General features: G+C 40.4%; 1 protein-coding gene across 1 annotated transcript in view; it reads left to right on the forward strand.

Moving 5' to 3' along the window:
* LOC144771547 (uncharacterized) overlaps window positions 1-18,715 on the forward strand; it is a 119,164-nt gene extending 100,449 nt beyond the window's left edge. The window contains exon 3 of the mRNA XM_078655947.1: window positions 17,044-18,715. Within this exon, the coding sequence (XP_078512073.1) occupies window positions 17,063-17,605 (543 nt within the window). The 5' untranslated portion in view covers window positions 17,044-17,062 and the 3' untranslated portion in view covers window positions 17,606-18,715. The remainder of the gene's footprint in view (window positions 1-17,043) is intronic.
* The last annotated feature ends 204 nt before the right edge of the window (window positions 18,716-18,919 follow it).

Here is an 18,919-nt window from a genome sequence, read left to right on the forward strand (position 1 = left end):
TAGCATGCCCCACTACACAGTTTTACACACTAAACCTTACTTATTCAAACATATACTAACACATACTTACTCTCTTTTACTGATACAAGTACACATTGATCCATACAGTCACTTACGCAATCACAGGCTCTCATGTATAGTCATTTATATATGCCAACTCTCACATGCACTGTGTTTTACATATGTACTTACTTGGACATGGAGCACTGAGATAGCCATTCACTCACCAACACACCCATGCACACAGTCAACCACCCATACAGCTCTTTCCACATGCACTCTTGAACCCATATACCAAGTGAATCAACTGCTCATACATATATGCACAGAGTCACACACCTCCCAGCCACCCCCACACACACTCAGCCTCACATACAAATATTTGGGCAACCAATCAATAACCCATATAACCACTCATATAGCTACTGATCAACACATGCAGCAGCTTACACAACAACAGACATACTGATGCACACATTCAGACAGTTTAGTTACTAACCAATGCATTCAGTAACACACATTTAATCACTCACTCATACAGTCAGTTACGCACCAACTAAATCCTTCATCCAGACACTTATACACCCACTCACTCTTGAATATGTAAAACATATTTATACTTTACAGAAACACACAGTCACTGGATGATGTCATCAGTGATGTCATTTGAGATGTCATCAGTGATGTCATCAGTGATGTCATTTGAGATGTCATCAGTGATGTCATCAGTGATGTCACTGACCATGTCATGAATGATGTGATATGTGACATCATCAGCAGTGGATTGCGGGCGCGCGAGTTATAGTGAGTCCGACTAACTATAACGTGGGAATTTCAATGGTTTTGTATGAGTAAAATGTTCAGCTAACTATAACTGGTGTGAAACCTATGGTTTTTTCAGTGAATTTCAAAGGTTTTTTAAATGCTAATTCCTAACTATAACGAGTGTGAAACCTATGGTTTTTTCAGTGAATATATATATATGTGTGTGTATCTGTGTGCCAAGAAACGTTCTTGGAGTGAAAAAGAACGGGAGGGACACAGCGGGGAAATCAGTAAAGGATTTATTTCTCACAAGAAGCATCGGCATGACACGTTTCGAACTGTGCCTTATAAATGGACTCGCAGTTGCGTTGGCAAACTGCAAGTCCCAACATGCACCTCTCACGGCATGCCAGGTAAGTTACTCTGCTTTGCTCTTTTGTATCCCTGCGTGGGTACTGGATGAAATGAGGAACACTGTTAAGATCTGTGGTAAAACATTGCTGGTAAAAACGAATTCCTTTCCCGGGTCTCCAAGATGCCTTCAACCACACGAATCATCAGACAGCCCGGCCTGGAAAGCATGGATACAATGATCCAGATTCCTCCGTGCTGTCACGAACTGCGGTCTGCAGCGGCTCATCTGCCGAGCGTGGATATGGTGGGTCAGAGCCTTGCCAATACCTTGGTTTGTGAAGAATATATATATACTCACACATATTACCTACTGGCGATAGCCAGTAGGTATATATAGTTAGGACCTAGCTACCATAGGATATCCGCAACATTCTATTGGGAATAACTTTGGCGCCGGTGGAGGAACTTGCGTGTAATTTTTCAAAATGTTGGCCAGCTCCGCTGCGCTCCTTCCCTGAAAGTTTCGGGGGGATTCGTGAAGTGGGGGCTGAGAAAAAAGGGGGGTCCCAAAACGTGTTTTCCCCATGTTAATTTCCATAGGACGTTCTGACAAGACTACAGCCCGAACCGCTGAATGGAATTACACCAAACTTGGCAAAATTGTAGGGACTTGTACGCAGAAGTGCCTTTGCTATATTTGGTGAAAATTGCTCCAGTGGTTTTTATGAAAATTAACTTCAAAAACACATATATATCTGGGCAGAGCCTAACCACACATCTCATCGTGAGATCTGATTGGCTGTCAGCACTTCATCCAAGAAGTGTTGGCAGCCATCTTGGGACCAATATACATGATAGCACCTCATTAAAAAGCATTGTAGTTAATAGAGGGTTTTAGGACTTTAGTTACATTATAAATCATTTGTTGATGGTACCATACTCATTTTAGGAATTGTGGTGTGTTCTAAGGTGATTTTACCATGTGAAAAAGCCTTCTGTTGGGATATCATGAATCATGTTTGAAAGAAAACTATTATCTCATGCTTTTCCCACAGTGGTTTGGAAGGGGATCTATAAGCTAAACTGAAAGCATATTTTCTGTAAATTCACATTATCTTTCTCAGTCATGTGAGAATGAAGTCTGACATTCTCAGTAAAACATGTACATCCAACAAGGACAGAGACTGTCAGTTGATTCCTTTGTGTTCTACTGCAGCCTCCTAGAGTGTTCTAAAGAACAACTAGAGCGCTAACAGTCCTACTTATTACAAAGGTATGGCACACCTGAAGCCATCTTGATTGGAATAAAGTGGTAACTCTTAAAACATTTAATTTAAAAAGGAACAAAATGAGGGGGTATATATTGCCATAGAAAGTATGATTAGTGCTGCAGAAAGAAAAATTAGGGCACATTTTGAGTGACTTCCCAAATCCTCTTCTATTTCATCAAAAAAGTCTGACATGCAGTCTCCCAAGATGGCCACCAGAGACAAAAGAGCCCAAATGTAGCCCAAATATCACCCAGATGTAGCCCAAGTATAGCCCAATGACAGAATGTCCCAGAGTGTTCTAAAGAACAACTAGAGCGCTAACAGTCTTACTTATGACAAAAGTATGGCACACCAGAAGCCATCTTGATTGGAATGAAGTGGTAAGTCTGAAAACATTTAATTTAAAAAGGAACAAAATGAGGGGGTTCATTTTGCCATAGAAAGTATGATTAGCAGCAGACTTCCCTTGTGAGCAGTAGCTTTACTACAGTGATCTAATGAGCAACTAGAGTGCTAACATTCAGATTTTATGGCAAATGTGTGACACATCTGAATGCCTTCTTGATGGAACCAAAGTAAACAAGCATTGAAAATGCAATAGATCTCGCCCTCGTTTAAGTTAAAGCCATTCTGTTTGTAATGAGGTGGCTTTTTAGCTTTGCTTTTATTAGTGTTTTTAAAACTTTCATGTAAAACACATGCATATGTATGCATATATGTATATGTATGCATGCATTTATATTTGTATTTATATAGATATGCAGATTATATATGTTTATATATGTATGTATATATATATATATACACATACATAAATGCATATGCATATATATATATATATATATATATATATATATATATATATATATATATATATATATATATATATATATTCCACAACTCGGCTCAGTTTGGTTGACCCCTGGCGCTCTGTTATCGGTGCGTGTTCCTCGGCAGAGCCCCGCCGAATTCAATTTTTCAAAAATCCCTTGCAGGCAAATGAACACGCACTCGAAGGGATCTTTACTCTTCAATTCTTTATTGCACCATAGTTCTTGCAGTAAGTTACCAACGCGTTTCACCGCCTACAGACGGCTTGATCACGGTCATATATATATATGTGTATATGTGTGCGTGTAAAGAGAGGTAGAGGTGTAGAGGTAGAGAGGTAGAGCTAGAGCGGTAGAGAGAGAAGTAGAGAGAGGTAGAGAGGTAAAGAGAAGAGAGTCAGTAATAGAGAGTAGAGAGTGAGTAGTAGAGAGCAGTAGAGAGAGTAGCAGAGAGTGAGTAGTAGAGAGTAGTAGAGTGAATAGTAGAGTGAGTAGTAGAGAGTAGTAGAGAGTGAATAGTAGAGAGTGAGAAGTAGAGAGTAGTAGAGAGTAAGTAGTAGAGTGAGTAGTAGAGAGCAGTAGAGAGTGAGTAGTAGAGAGTAGTAAAGAGTGAGTAGTAGAGAGTAGTAGAGAGTGAGTAGCAGAGAGAGAGAATAGTAGAGAGTAGTAGAGAGTGAGAAGTAGAGTGAGTAGTAGAGAGTAGTAGAGAGAGAGTAGTAGAGAGTGAGTAGTAGAGAGAGAGTAGTAGAGAGTGAGTAGTAGAGAGTGAGAAGTAGAAGTAGAGAGTGAGTAGTAGAGAGTAGTAGATAGTGAGTAGTAAAGAGTGAGTATTAGAGAGTGAGTAGTAGAGAGTAGAGAGTAGTAGAGAGTGAGTAGTAGAGATTAATAGATAGTGAGTAGTAGGGAGTGAGTAGTAGAGAGAGAGTAGTAGAGAGTAGTAGAGTAGTAGAGAATGAGTAGTAGAGAGTGAGTATTAGTGAGTAGTGGAGTAGTAGAGAGTAGTGGAGAATATTCCAATGTTTGGCACAGCACCACTTGCACAATAAGTCCAATCAAATCATATCACTTAGAGTCCTTATTGAAGCGCTGAATCTTGGTGTATATTCAAATGCTTTTATTTTCCTTAAGTTTATGTACCACAGCCAGCTGACGCGTTTCGTTCTGTACAACAGAACTTCTTCCGGGCGTTCTTATTTCCTTCAAGTTATGTCGGTATCCTGTTGTCATATAACTAGATATTTCTTCCAAATGTTAGACGAGATGTAAGTACATTCTTATTCAAAGTGACTAGGTTTCAATTTTACCCACACAATTCGGGCAGACTTGAGTAATTTATAGCATCCTCAAAGTCAGTCTTTCAAAAATTCCAAAGTATAGGACATGATAATCCAAATCCAAATGTTTCTCAAGAAAAGTCATTTTCAATCGTTCGGAATTTCGGCGTTTGGGCTAACTATAACACCCCTAAAACTTATAGTTTTTTGAGTGAATTTTAAAGGTTTTTTAAATGCTAATTCCTAACTATATAAGGCCTGAAACCTATGTTTTTTTTCAGTGAATATATATATATCTTCACTTAGGGCAACATTTGGATGGATATATATATATATAAAAATCCAAATGTTGCCCTAATTGAAGATGCACTTGTCGCCAGGTTCTCCTCCGTAAACTGGCACAAACTGGCATTCTGCTCAGTTCTATTTTTGAAAAGCCTAACGCGTTTCGGACTGCCATGAGTTCTTGATCACAGGCACATTGCGTAATCACCACAAGTGAAGACTATTAGTTAACTTCCTCTTGCTATTATTGCCCCCAGGTGGGCTTTCATTACTGAATTCATGCATATTGGGATTTGTAGTCCTTATTACAATAAATATTTCCTCCAGTGGATTCGTGATGCCTCAGTTTGATTAAAACATATTTGTATACCCTCCAGTGGGCCGCAAAAGTAAAAGCACAGTTTCTATATTGCAAACCAAGCCAAAGGTCAACAGAGAGCTATACAATGTCTTAGACCAGCAAAATGTCAATGAGTAATAGGAGAGGAAGCTGGGTTGTGAACGGTTAATACATTGTGTTGCAGTGCTCTTTAAAGAAGTGAGTTTTTAACATTTTTCTAAATTGGAGCAGTGTTGGGATGGTCCTGAGGAATACTGGAATATTGTTCCAGATCCTAAGTACATAGATGGAAAAGGACGAGTGTGTTGTTTTTTATTTCTTTTTTAAACTTATTCGTCTGTAGTCACAGTGTACTGGCTACAAGTGTGCAAGATAAGTGGACTTGCTGGTCATGATGACTTTGTAAATGATGCTGCTGGTTTTGAATATTGTGGGGGCCGGCAGGGGGAACCAATGGAGTTCCATCAGGATAGGGGTGATTTGATCATATTTCTTCAGGCCCTGGCTGAGCTGTGCTGTGGCGTGTGAGACGCCCTGAAGTGGTGCCAGTGTGGAGTCTGGGAGGCCCAGTACATAGTACAAGGAATTTTTGTTGCTTCCTGGAAAAATTCACTTTGACTTTCTTTACAAGAGAGAGTTGGTACCAGGCTGTGATTTTCTTTCTGGCAATGTGGCTCTTGAGGGTGAGACTGGTGGCCAGGGTGAATTTAAGGGACTTGGCATTCAGTGAAAATTGGGATTCAACGCCATAGAGGTTCATGTAATTGAGCCAGGTTTGCACCATATCTTGTTTGTTGTTCTTGGCAAATAACGGGAGCGTCTTGGTGGGTGAGCTTCAGGTTTGTGTCCAAAGAGATACATGAGCACGATGAACACTGCCCAATTAAATCCACTAGACACAGAAAAGAAGCTTTCTAAAATAAAAAAGACAATATGGCCTTAAAAGCAAGTCCCCCTCAAGGCATATAAAGCTGTATAACTAAATCTGCATATTACACACCAATAAAACGTAATGCCATAATTTGTCAAACACATCTGAAAGGCTTTGATCTATTTCACACTGTATTCACCCTAATCCTGTCTTACTTAATGTTATTTGGAAGAATATGCTCAAACAACAGCTCCACCACGTACTTGATTCACTGACACAATGGAACATTAATGCCATTTTACCAAGTGACACTTCCTTATCAAGTTACTGAGGATTACACATTTCTTCAAGGGACAACAATGCAATTACCTTGGCTTTGCTTGTTTGCCTGGGGCTTGTTGGCAGCATCCAGTTCCACAGGTGAAAGAATATATTGACATTTTTCAAGAATTTATAGAAAGGCATATTTAGTGCATAGCCATTAGAGATGTTCAAAAGAAAAGTGCTATTGAATGTAGCAAGAGATTATTAGGTGTTCTGAGTTACAACAATGAGACAGGATTTCATTGGTGGTATCGAGTATCCATCACTCTGCCTCACACGTTATCCTATTAGACTGCTCCCATGCAGAGGAGGGGGAAATCATCATTGAATATGCAGGCGCCTTAACAATACCTACACAACCACAATTACCAATGAGCCCTTCGCTGATCCCAAATGTGCTAGCCACATACAATACCAGGTGCACTCCCCATGCATTGTTTTACATTATGATGCTAAATTTCACCACTTTGAACTGCAGTGCCATTGGTAGGCTATGGCAAGGAAGACACAATCCAAACAGTGTTCCCCAATCATATGTTTTCTCCCATGTTCAATTCCAGCACTAAAGATTCTCTAAAAAAAGCTTTTGATTCTTCCTTTGATGCCAACTATTTGTATTGGTGATACAGCTCCACTATGTAGGAAATATGGGTTTGGTATTTTCTATTGCCTTACGACATACACCCTATATTACTGACTACTATTGGTTCCATAGAGTTGTTATCGCGCCCCTAATGAGAGAAATCAGCACTTTCTCTTCCTAGACTCTCAATGAAAACTCCCATAGGAAAGGAGGCTAATATCTTTGCTGAATGCTTAACTATTGAAATAACCATATCCTGTAATGTTATACCTCTCAAGCTGGATTTCAGTTTACTTCTTAATCTGTTTTTTGGCATACCTTACTATTGGGAGTCTGATTGATGGATACTCCTCTACAGAAAATGTCATGATTTCTGCCAAAGCAGGGACACAAGCAAAAAGACACTCTTTTACTGAATTAAGGATCAAGTAATCTTTCCTCCCAATGACAAGTTAGAATCCATCAAATGGACATGACAAAAACACTAGCATAAGCCCAACAATTGGTGACTCATACATGTGCCTTCAAGCACAGTCTCCCTTCAAAGAAATTAACCAGAGAGGAGCCATTCATTCAGTTAGAAAGAGTGATTCTTAAAACTATCAAAGATTTACACAACATCCCATGCTCCTTACCAGAAAACAGAGAGAGAACATGTGGTCCTCCAAGTAGATCAACGCAAAATTGACTAACAGTAAGCAAGCTAAAATCTACATCCAGGCAACCACAGAGCTGTTAAGAGATAAAATTATGTTTCCAATCAATAAAGCATTACACACACGCAAACACACATACGCACATACCCACACAAAGACTCAATGCACTGCTCTTTGTGAATCAATATCTCCTCAGTTACTTACAATACCCGTGTACATTGTCCCTTAACTTGTGTATTTTAATATGTATTCATGCAAACCACAATCCTGAGTCAATTACAACTGTATTGTACTTGCTGTAAAGTGTGTTACCTCTTACCAAAATACCTAAATATTAGAAATGTAATGAAAGATAAGTGGACTTGCTGGTCATGATACTTTGTAAATGATCCTGCAAATAATGCCAACTCTGAAATTTACCAAATTTTTCTTACCTGAATCAGAATGAAGCTATGAAGCTATCCCTCTATTTGCCGGGGCCATCCTAAACATCCAGTACCAACACCTGCATGCTCACAGACTACAATATTTGCAGAACCAGAATATGGTGAATGGGGTTGTGTCAATCACCATCACTGAATTGTCAGACCTCTGAGATTCCGAAGAGATTCACATTTGATAGCCAGCATCTCCAAAAGGTTGCTCCCTGCAGCAACTTCCTTCATCTGGACTTAGCTATGTGAGGTTTAGCCCTTCATCCCTGTACCTAAAGGCCTGCTTGTCACCACAGAAATGACATTAGAACCTGCTTGTGACCACTCTAGATGACATTAACCATTGTTACCACAGCAAATGACAGTTGGGCCAATGATATCCTATTATGTTTCGAAATTTCAGTACAATGATGAAATTCAAAAATGCCAAAAAGCAAACTAAACTTAAAAAATCATAGGTATCATCCTAACTTAAAAAAATAGCAGTTTGCACAAATCTCCTGTCAAAGCTATAACAAGCGGAAACCATCCCCTTTTCTGACAGATAATGGACTGGGCCATTCATATTCATCTGGAGAACTTTGGCCTCATACACTGCAGATGGAATGTTTCCCTTGGTTGGTTCAGACACTGTGTGGCATCAGCACTTAAAGATGAATGTGATATGACAGTCAAACGGACTGTGCTGTTTTGGACAACTTAATTTATTGTCTTTGATATTATGGAAAAAAACAGCCCAGTATACGAAACAAATTGTTCCTTGCTTTAGGTCTTGTTTTTCACTTTCTGAATGACAGAAACTTGAGAAACATATAGAACAATACTGTCCTTAACCCTTCCAAGAGCCACTGATTTTTATGGGATTCATGTGTTTTCTAATCTAGTTTGTCTGCATGTCTAGCAAAAATGTTTTCTCCTTAGTGTGGCTGGGCTCATTATTCACAATTAACATTTGTGCTGTGATTAAAGTTACAATGATTTACAGTGCAGATTAGTTGCACATACTTAGGGCATTTTCATACCAGACTTGCTTTTCTTATTCAGTGACTGGACCAGTACAGTTCTACTCCTTGAATGCCCAAGATGCTTTGGTTTTCATTCTGACTCTAGCCAGCTTGGTCTCTGGTGCATAGTTATGACAAATTAAAACAAACACAGGTACTACACATACATGATTTAACAAAACACAAGATACACTAATGCGCACCACAGGCACAGCCACCGATGTACATGCATACCTATGTTGCGATCACTTCACAGTTTGTTTCTAAACAACTCCAACTACTGTGTGGGCTTTCTTAGATATGATAAAGGTACTCAACTGTAATCCTTTGAATGGTTGTATAATACAGGGGGACCAATATACTATGGTACACTATCCTAGAGCAAAATGTATGACTATCAAAATAAGGATGCTATAAATAAGAAATTGCCTTTACTTCAACCGCAAAAAGTTTACAAAAAAAAGAAATTTAGACCAGCCCTATTTAAAAACCTACAAATATTGACTGCCCATTCCTTTGCATTTAAATCTCAAATAGTCATTGGGCTTCTCTGTGTTGCTCATTCTGACAAAAATCATAAAACATTAAATGATACCACCCTACATGTGCAATGCAGTCTTGCTCTTTATGGTAGGTACACTTTAATACTCTCGCCATGGCATTATATAGTTATGTACTTCTATATGCAACTCTAATGGCCCACAATAATAATAAAACCATAATATGCCACTGTCAACAACAAACTGTAACTTATATCTTTAAAATTCAACCTAAAAAACCCATCACAAAACCAAACATCACCAAATAAACAGGCATATAATCAGTACAGAGATGTAGCACATAGTACTGAACAATTGTGGAGGACTTTAATATAGTTCACCTCTGCAGGTCCCAAATATTCATACAACCTGACTGCATCTTTACATCTCACAAAGACACTCAGATATGGGATGACAATAAAAATGCACATCCCAACAGATCTCTCCAATTCCCTCTCCCTCCAGCCATGCCAGCTCAGGACGACAACCATAAACAAAATCCCAGATTGGACAACCCAGTGCAGTAACCAGCTAAGGAGATACTGTAATGGTACTGCAGAGCTGTTCAAAGCTAACACCATGCTGAAAGTCAAAAAACTGTGCGTCTGTCTCTTACATATCGTCATCCGATACAGTGCCATGTGCTGCACCTCATAACACAATAAGCACACTTCGGTGGACTTCATGCACAAAACTAAAACACTTGCCACTGTAGTGATTACGCTCCTGGTCCCACTTTGGTTCTTTCTTAGTTATGGGTTTTAGATGTTTTAGGCTGCCTCCGCTCACTTTAGATAGCCACATATAACACATTTGCTTTTGCGACAGTATTTTGAGAATAAGCTGCACATGTTGCTTGTTGTCAGAGACTTTCCTTGGGATTTAGTCTACTTATTTTCTACAAGGATGCTGGTAATACATAACAACATAGTATACATTTTTTTTTTTCTTCGTTAAGCAACAGTTCCTTACATTTAGACATAACACAGTTGCACAGCTGCATCTCCAGCACAATAGTTTTATCATATAAACTGTGTCCTGTCCCACTGGGGGTCAGAGAGGAGAATTCCGGCAGAGATGACTGTTCTGGAGTGACAGCAGTACCTGACATGCAGCCCTGCATAATCTAAGTTTACACTCATGATGAGGACCACCTAACTACATACACCAGGTATGAGGTCCTAGCCAAATCCCAAAGATCGCAAATATATTCCTGTGTTCACAAAATAAGAGCAGACCTAGACAGATATGTAATTTGCCATCGTTGGGATGTTTGCCCTATACCGTCTGTTAGTAATGCTAATTCATTTGTTTAGTTACATCTGCCTAATGACCACAGCACATTTGCTTCATAATAGACTACAATAGTTTCAATAAATATATTGTAAACTTCCTTCATGTCTTTCTTATGTTTACAATGGGTATGCATGAGTGAGTAACTGAGTAATGAAAGGGGAGGATCTGTTTCCACGGTTCCCTAAGTAACTAGATGGTCATTTTCGAGGTTGCCAAAATCACCTTTTACTCTGGAAAGGTTAGGGGTTCAGGTGAGGCACTGTTAGCTAGCCAGGATTGTGCTTCCAGGCACTGATGCTGTACAGAGACTCCGTCCCTACACACTGACATCCTGCCATCCTAACCCACAGTTCTGCGTAACCAGCTGAGTCCGTGCAACACCACATAGGATAAAAAAATCCATCCAATGACACACCCTACATAGTGCAGCATGCTACTCATGTAGGCAAGCACTTAAGTACTTCAGCTCCCCACATAAGAGTAGTAAGTATTATATGAATGCTTCAATACAATACAGTACAATACAATACTCTAATACTAAGGGTCCATTGCACAAAGAAAATGTTTAACACCAGAAATCCATGTGTAACTGGGAATGATATCCAGGTGTGTTACTGCTGACCTACACCTACACTTTTGTACATGTTTATATAGAATGAGCGAACTGTTGGTTTACAGTGAGTAGCTCATGTGACTCGGCCAGTGATGTCGAGACGCCCTCGGGCATTCGTTCGCGCTCTATAAATCTCATAAATAAATAAATAAATGTCACAATAGAATGTTCATGCTGGTTAAATATGGTTTACTAACAGTAGTTCCACAGAGGGAGTTGGAGGAAGGAGCTCATGGAGAAAGGATTGAAAGAGAAAGGATGGTCTCCACTGTCAGAGGTGCCAATTGAGGGCCTTCAGAAATAGTGTCCAAGGTAGCACTTGTGTAAAGCATTACCTGGAGCCCTTCTAATGAAACTCATGGGAGGGGCTCAAGACTCTTACAGTTGTGCCCGACCTAGCGGAGCCTTCCCCTCTGCTGGAGAGAGGGGAACCCCATGGAAATAGCTACTTTGTGGGATTCCACAAGATCCTTCTAGGTGTACTGGTTCAATGGGCTTCCGGTTGCTGACTGGACACTGGCTAAAAGTAGGGTGGTAGAATGAAGGTTTAATCAATTCTGAATATGCTTGGAAAGATCAATGACACCATTGTACAAAGATTCTATAGAAAGGAGGCAAAGAGAACCCCAAGGAACCCACACATTTGAAGAAAGGTTTTCTCACAAGAAAGCTGGCTATTTTTCACAAATAGATCCTGAAATGAGGGAGGCCTTCCTAAGAACTGTATACCACTTGAGATGAAGAGATAGTGAACACTGGACAAGAGCTCCCAGTACCTCTGAGTGACAGTGTTGCAAGTGTAAAGGAGGGGATATGAGACAGACGCGTCCCCCTCAGATCCCCTAAAATAATTTCCACAAGAGGAAGTATGAGAGACAACCACTAGCATGCCCCAGGTTCCCACTTAAGCTAGGCAACAAAGAGAATGGGAGCTAGATAGGTTGGAGTGATGCCATATGCTAAATGGGCATGTCTGACTTAAGGGGCACATGGGAAGTCTTTAGAATTGGAGAGACTGCTCTGAAATGTGGGTTCCTGAGGGTAACTTGACCAACGCAAACCCTCTTAAAGCAGCAGGAACCTGAAGGATGGAAAGGGATATTTGATACACTAAATGGATGCAGGAGAAGAGTACAAGTATCCTCAGGTCATCTTCATAAAAGGATGTGAGCAGGCCAAAACATGTTATTTCCATCTGCAGATTCACAACTTTACTCACCTAACCAATAAACTGCAATGTCCAATCTAGTTTCTGTATGATTTCACGACAAGAGGGCTTTTATAACTAGCTAAAAGGTATCTGCATAACAAGCTATGAGCATTTGTTATATAAAGAATGATGTTGACCGCTACACAAATAAAGACTTTTAGGTCGAGCCTGGGCAGTGCGCATGCGCTGTCTGCAAGCCCTGTAGTAGTCAAAAAAAGACTTTAGTCTGGCCTGCTGCTTGCCATAAGTTCACTCCAGAGTCGTAATTTTCTGCTGCGTCCTAACTCATTTGGCATCCCATATGTCAATTCCGTTTGAAGACAGAGGAGCACCAGCCAAGTACAGTTTCCTTACGCTTTCATTATTGATCAATTGTTTGGCAGAACTAATTTTTTTTAATTGTTGCTTTTAGGCCCGATGCTGTTTGGTATTATTTGCTTTCCAACCATCCACTGGTTTTCGAATGTTCCCTTTGATCTTCCATGCATATATTGGGCTGCTTTCACTTGGTCTCTTTTTTACATTTGATTAGCATTTCAGCTTATCCGGCCACTGGATTTTGTTTTCATGGTTAATGCAGTACCAGCTTCACAATTGCAGTGCTTTATCTAGTTTTATTTAATTTGTCTAGGACGAGCACTTCCCAGCAGTGTTTCTGTTTTGTTTTGACTTTAACACATCCCCGCTCCACAATTGCCTCACTTAATTTTGTTTATTTATTTTAGTGGTAAGAGTGGAGCAGGTTATCCATTTTTAAGATGTATTGGTGTCATGAACCTTCCCAGTAATGTTGACAACATATAAAAAGGCAAACACGTGCATACTAGTATTTTTTATGTTGGCGTGCTTTTCGGAGGTGCAGATAAGCTAACAACATTGGAAAAACTGCTCCATCTGGCTACTTAGCGCACTTCTTTTATTGAGCAGTTTATTATGCTGTGCTTGAGTATGCAGCTTGAAAGACACCAGCAGGATTGGTAAAGAAATGGGACTGGCTAAGTCACCCTGTAAGCTTCGCTTTTGCAAATTGAGGGGCATATGTACAAAGAAGTGGCGGAGTGAGGCGTTAGCCGTCATGGCTTAACGCACCACTCCGCCACATCAGAAATGCAAGGCTGCACCATATTTACAAGAAATGGTGCAGCCTTGCGTTTCCCCCTGCACTGGTGCTACACCTAGCAGTGTAGCGCCAATGCAGGCACCCTTGCACCATAGTGCAAGGGTGTCTGCCAGCAGGGGAAGATTGTTTATCGACAGGAAGGTCCCCCTTTCTGCACATAAACAATCTTGAAATGCCGTTTTGTCACTTCTATGTGTGCTGCTGAATACAGCACACATGGCAGTTACAAAGTGTATTTTTTTAAAGTTTGTTTATGTGCAGGAAGGGTCACCTTCCTGAACATAAACAATCCAATGCGTTTTGCTTTTTCCATGTGTACTGCACAAGGCAGCACACATGGAAAAAGCAAAAATGAGGAGAAATATAGCATTTCTCCTCATTTCTCCAAGTTAAGAACAGGTTTTCCCTGGTCTTAATTTTGGCGCTGCCTCCTATTTACGCCACCCCATGTAAATAGAGGGCAGCGTCAAAATCAATGGTTGTTGCAGTGGAACCTCCACCGCAACACCCATTGCCCACCCCTTTCGCACTAAGCATAGCTTAGTTAAGTGGTTTAAAACTTCCTTGTAATTAAGATTAAGTCCTTTCACCACACGAACGTCGGAAAAGTGATGTTCCCAAGGCGATAGGGGCTTGTAGATATGACCCTAAGTGTGTTGTGGTTAGGAAATAAAAGCTACAATGCCCCTTGAACACGCTGTTTATCGGCAGCCGCATCTATCAAGCAGGGGCTTGTCACGTTCATTCTCTGCAAGTATGAAGTGACTTAGGAAACTGTTTTCATGTTGTTAATTCCAAATGTGTATGTATAACACTAGCTGTAGGAAAATGCCTGCAGTATAAATTGCGTAGTTTTTGGTGAGGCTCCACACATATGTATTTTATCTTGGCATCACCATGCGTTAGTGATATTTTTTTAATCTGCTTTTTAGAAACGCTACCAACTGAAGCACTGTGCTCGACATTGCAGTATTTCCTGCTCAGGTTCTGTCATTTCTTTTGCCTGGAATGCAGGATAGCATACAAAGAAAAAGCAAGCCCTTAGAAGTATAGTTTTTTCTAATGCTAGTTGACACTGCTGTAATCCTCAGGTGTATTATTTTTTTGATCTTTATGATAAATGTTCAACCTAATCATGGGTTGAAAAAACACGTCTAATACGTGTTCACTTGAGATTGTTTTCTTCTATGTGGCTTTCAAATACATTAAACACGCGTGTATGCCCTTCCTATTCCCTAGTTTCATCATTATTTCCCTTTAAGTTTAACAATGTGCATACGTATACACTGCGCCATGCTTTCCGTGTTAGACAATACTAATATCCAAAATAAAACTTTTTGATCACATTTTACTACAAACTTTATTTTCTAACGTATTCACATCTAATTTCTTCTGCGTTTTGTTCCATTAAGGTTAAAAAGAGTGAGCCATCGCTGCGCCTTAGCAGATGCTACCCCTATTAATAACATATGGCATTAAGGATTCTCAAGTTAGTGGCAAGGCCTTGCTGGTATTTCATGTGTGGGGCTGAATGTGAAGTTGTTTTTCATAACAAGACATTTGTTTGTATGATCGATAGCAGCATCTTCTGCTGTGAACATGGACCACCCATCTTCTGCTGTGCTGACAGCTTACGCATCTCCTTATATATTTGCACCGTAGTTACATATCTGCTGTTGATGTCAGTTTGGGAGGTTCAAGCAATGTAAAGTCTTGAACAGAGTTCTGTTAAAATCCGTCAGAGGGTGTGGTATTTGTGTGGAGGTCTGCTTCTTTATGGATGTTGTTGCAATTCGCTGTTCTACAAGTTGCCAGAATGTACTTATATAAAGTCTAGTCATTAGAGCTTGGTGTACAGAATGCCAGTTGTGTAATACAAAATGTTCTTATCAACAGCATATATTATTTCCATTAATGTAATTTGATTTCCTATTGGAATATTTCTTCCATGCCTGACTGCAGAGCTAGCCAGTCAGCATAATTTCACTCAACACCACACAGTTCCACGCCCCACACAATTTAAATTCAACTCCATAGATTTCCAATACATACCACACCAAACCTTACATTTAATCTACACAACGTAATTACACAACATAATTACACAACACACCACATACCTCCAAACCACACCACAGATTTCCACATCATACCACAAAATTTAACAGCACACCACATAATTCAACTCCACAGCATATCACTCCACAACACCATTCCACATAATTAACTCCATTACACACAATCTCACTCTACAGAATTCCAGTGCAGTTAATAACATTTAATTACTCTCTGCATAATTCCACACCACACCATGCCACATATTTACACTACACAACTTCACACCCCAACACACAATTCCATGCCATACAATTCCAAATTAACCCATCCATACCTCTCGCTTCCACCAACCATATCACCTCTCTCACACACACCCACTGCCCCTCTCATTTCTCTCTCACATTCCCACTACCCCCTCTCATCTCGCAATTCCACTGCCCCCTCATCACTCCCTCATACTCACTATTTCCTCTCTACACTGCCTCCTCACACATGCTACCTTCCTATATCTCCTAGTGCTGTGCACTGGTCCATCTCTCTTCTCCACCCCCGGTGCCACTCCCACTCATCCCTCCCTCTCTCGTTCTCTCCCTAACACTTCTCTCTTGCTCTCTCACATACTCTTCCCATCTCTTTCATTTGGTTCACTTCAGGTCTTCAAGCACAGTTTCTTCCCCATACCTTTTCAAGATTTACGACCCTGAAACCCATTTTCTCCTCCTCTTCCTGGGGTGTCTTCTGTGTACACAGGTGCACCCTTTCTCTGAGTCTGAGGCCTGCTCTCACCTTCTTTCACTCTTTCTCACATACTCTTTGTGCTCCCCTGCCTGGAGTTCATTCACAAATTTGTGCACCATCTACCTATCCCTCTCTATCTTCCTTTATAGCTATTCTGTGCAGCTCTAACCCCTATCTTTTCACCCAAGTCACATAATTCCATTACACAAATACACTACACACCACACAATTCCACCCCACATAATTCCCCAACTAACAATTCCAGTTCAACCCACATAATTCAACTCCACCCACATGCATCCACTTCACTCCAAACAAAATCACTAACTCTCACAAATGTGAGATCTAGAGTATTGCAAATGCTTGTTTTTCTTGTCACCTGTGATATCAGTAATATATTCAAACGTGACAGCTTGCTTTGACTGTCCTTATGGTGTACATATCAAATTCAATAAATGCTTTACTGCTTGTTTTGCAGTGCCACAACCACTTCCAATATGGCAGATGTGATTGTAACATTTGTGACTACGTTAAGAGCGCACAGCGTCAACTACAGCACCGCTCTCATCGCTAACAGCACTGCTCACACCGGCTCCGATGAGACCAGTGCTGCCTGGTACATCTTCACTGTTATTGGATTCTTTGGGATTGTGATGTTCAGCCTTATGGTCAGCAACCTCATTGTCAACCGAGGTGCAGAAGAGGCAGACCCTTACTTTCAGTACATTGAAAAGCAGGCAAAGAAGAAAGCGACCATAAGAAAGTTAGGTGCAAGCAAATTCCTCACCTTTGCCAACAAAGGCAAAAAGGAGCACCCCAATGTCAGTAAAGGTGAAGACATGAATGCGACGTGCAGTGAAGGAGTTGAAGAACAGCATGGAGGAGGGAATAATAGACAGCAAGAGGAAGGTCCCAAAGAGCAGCAAGGGGAACGAACCAAAGTACAACAAGAAGTACCCAACGAGGCGAAAGATGAGGAGCCCCCGCAAGGACAAGCTGTAGATCCAGACTCCCTATACGAGGTTGCAGTAAAATCCTGATTTTCTGAGAGTTCTTAACAGTGGTTTAGGGTGGTTCAACAGTAAGGAAGGCACACCTATGTATCATGTATGTTTTTGCATTTATATATCATAATCCTTGCTGAAAAGCAGTGGGGTGTTGTACATGGGTTTGCGTCAAGGGACCAGGTTGTGCACAAAAGACAATAATCTAGAGCATTCAAAAGAAGATGACATTCATTGTCAAAGCCAGAGGACCTCTGGTTCTGAGAACCATGGCACCATCTTTGAACTGTGACTCTACAAAAGCATAGCTTTCTTTCCTAAGATTAAAAATATCTCACAGGTGAATTCACACCATGTAAGAAGGACACACTGGTAGGCTGAAGATTCTCACCATCTGGTCTAAGCGTGTGCAGTGGGCTCCTACTCACTACATGTCTGGAGCCAATCCTCGCTCATTTCCACAGAGACTGCAAATGCAAAATTCCATAATATAACCAAGTGACAAAAAATGTAGAAGACTGCCCTCCTACAGCAGAAAACCCAATTAAGGACACGTCAAATAGTTTGTTGTGTACATGTATTCGGTTGTTTAGTAAAACATCTGTCACTGGCATTGCTGTGTGAATTATTGTATTGATCCCTAGGTAAAAAGGGTAGAATGACCATGATCAGACTGCACTTATATATCTGCCATTTTGCGCCAACATTTCTGGATTTGAAAGCCTGCACTGGTGCAAGATTCCACTGACATTTTCATGGACATCTGACCCAATCAACATGTGTAAAATGTAACCTTTGCATTGACCAGACAGCGCAAATAACAGTTTAGCACGTGTTGATGAAAATGGCACCTGTGCAAACTAAATGATTTCAAAATGTTGATGCAATATTTTAGGGCAGTGAATGTAATCCGACCCCCTGTTCCCTAGTGCAATTGTGTGCTTCTTTAAACAATGGTCGATAGCATTGGCGTCACAGTAATATTAGGGAAAACTCTTCTGCTTTAAATTCTACTTAGTAAAGCCCGAAAACAGTCCCCAGCCACAAGATATTGCATCAAATAAAAATAAAACGGAGATTTTCTGCTAGATTTGCTTTCAGTTTAGCTGTAACTATCATCTTCTACGTGGAAAAAGAATATTTGTGTGTAGAACGAGCAGACATTGATTCAGTGCATATAATGGTATATTATGATATTTTTAGTATTGAAATAGTCAGTTAAACATTCGGAAAATAACGACCCAGGTCAAATCAAAATGTTATGTTATGGACAGAAGCATGAGCAGGAGAATTACAACAGCTTAGCAAATACAAGAGTATTATTAGTCAATGACAAGGAACGACCCACCA

This window comes from Lissotriton helveticus, chromosome 8 (genome assembly GCF_964261635.1).
Source record: "Lissotriton helveticus chromosome 8, aLisHel1.1, whole genome shotgun sequence".
NCBI lineage: Eukaryota > Metazoa > Chordata > Amphibia > Caudata > Salamandridae > Lissotriton > Lissotriton helveticus.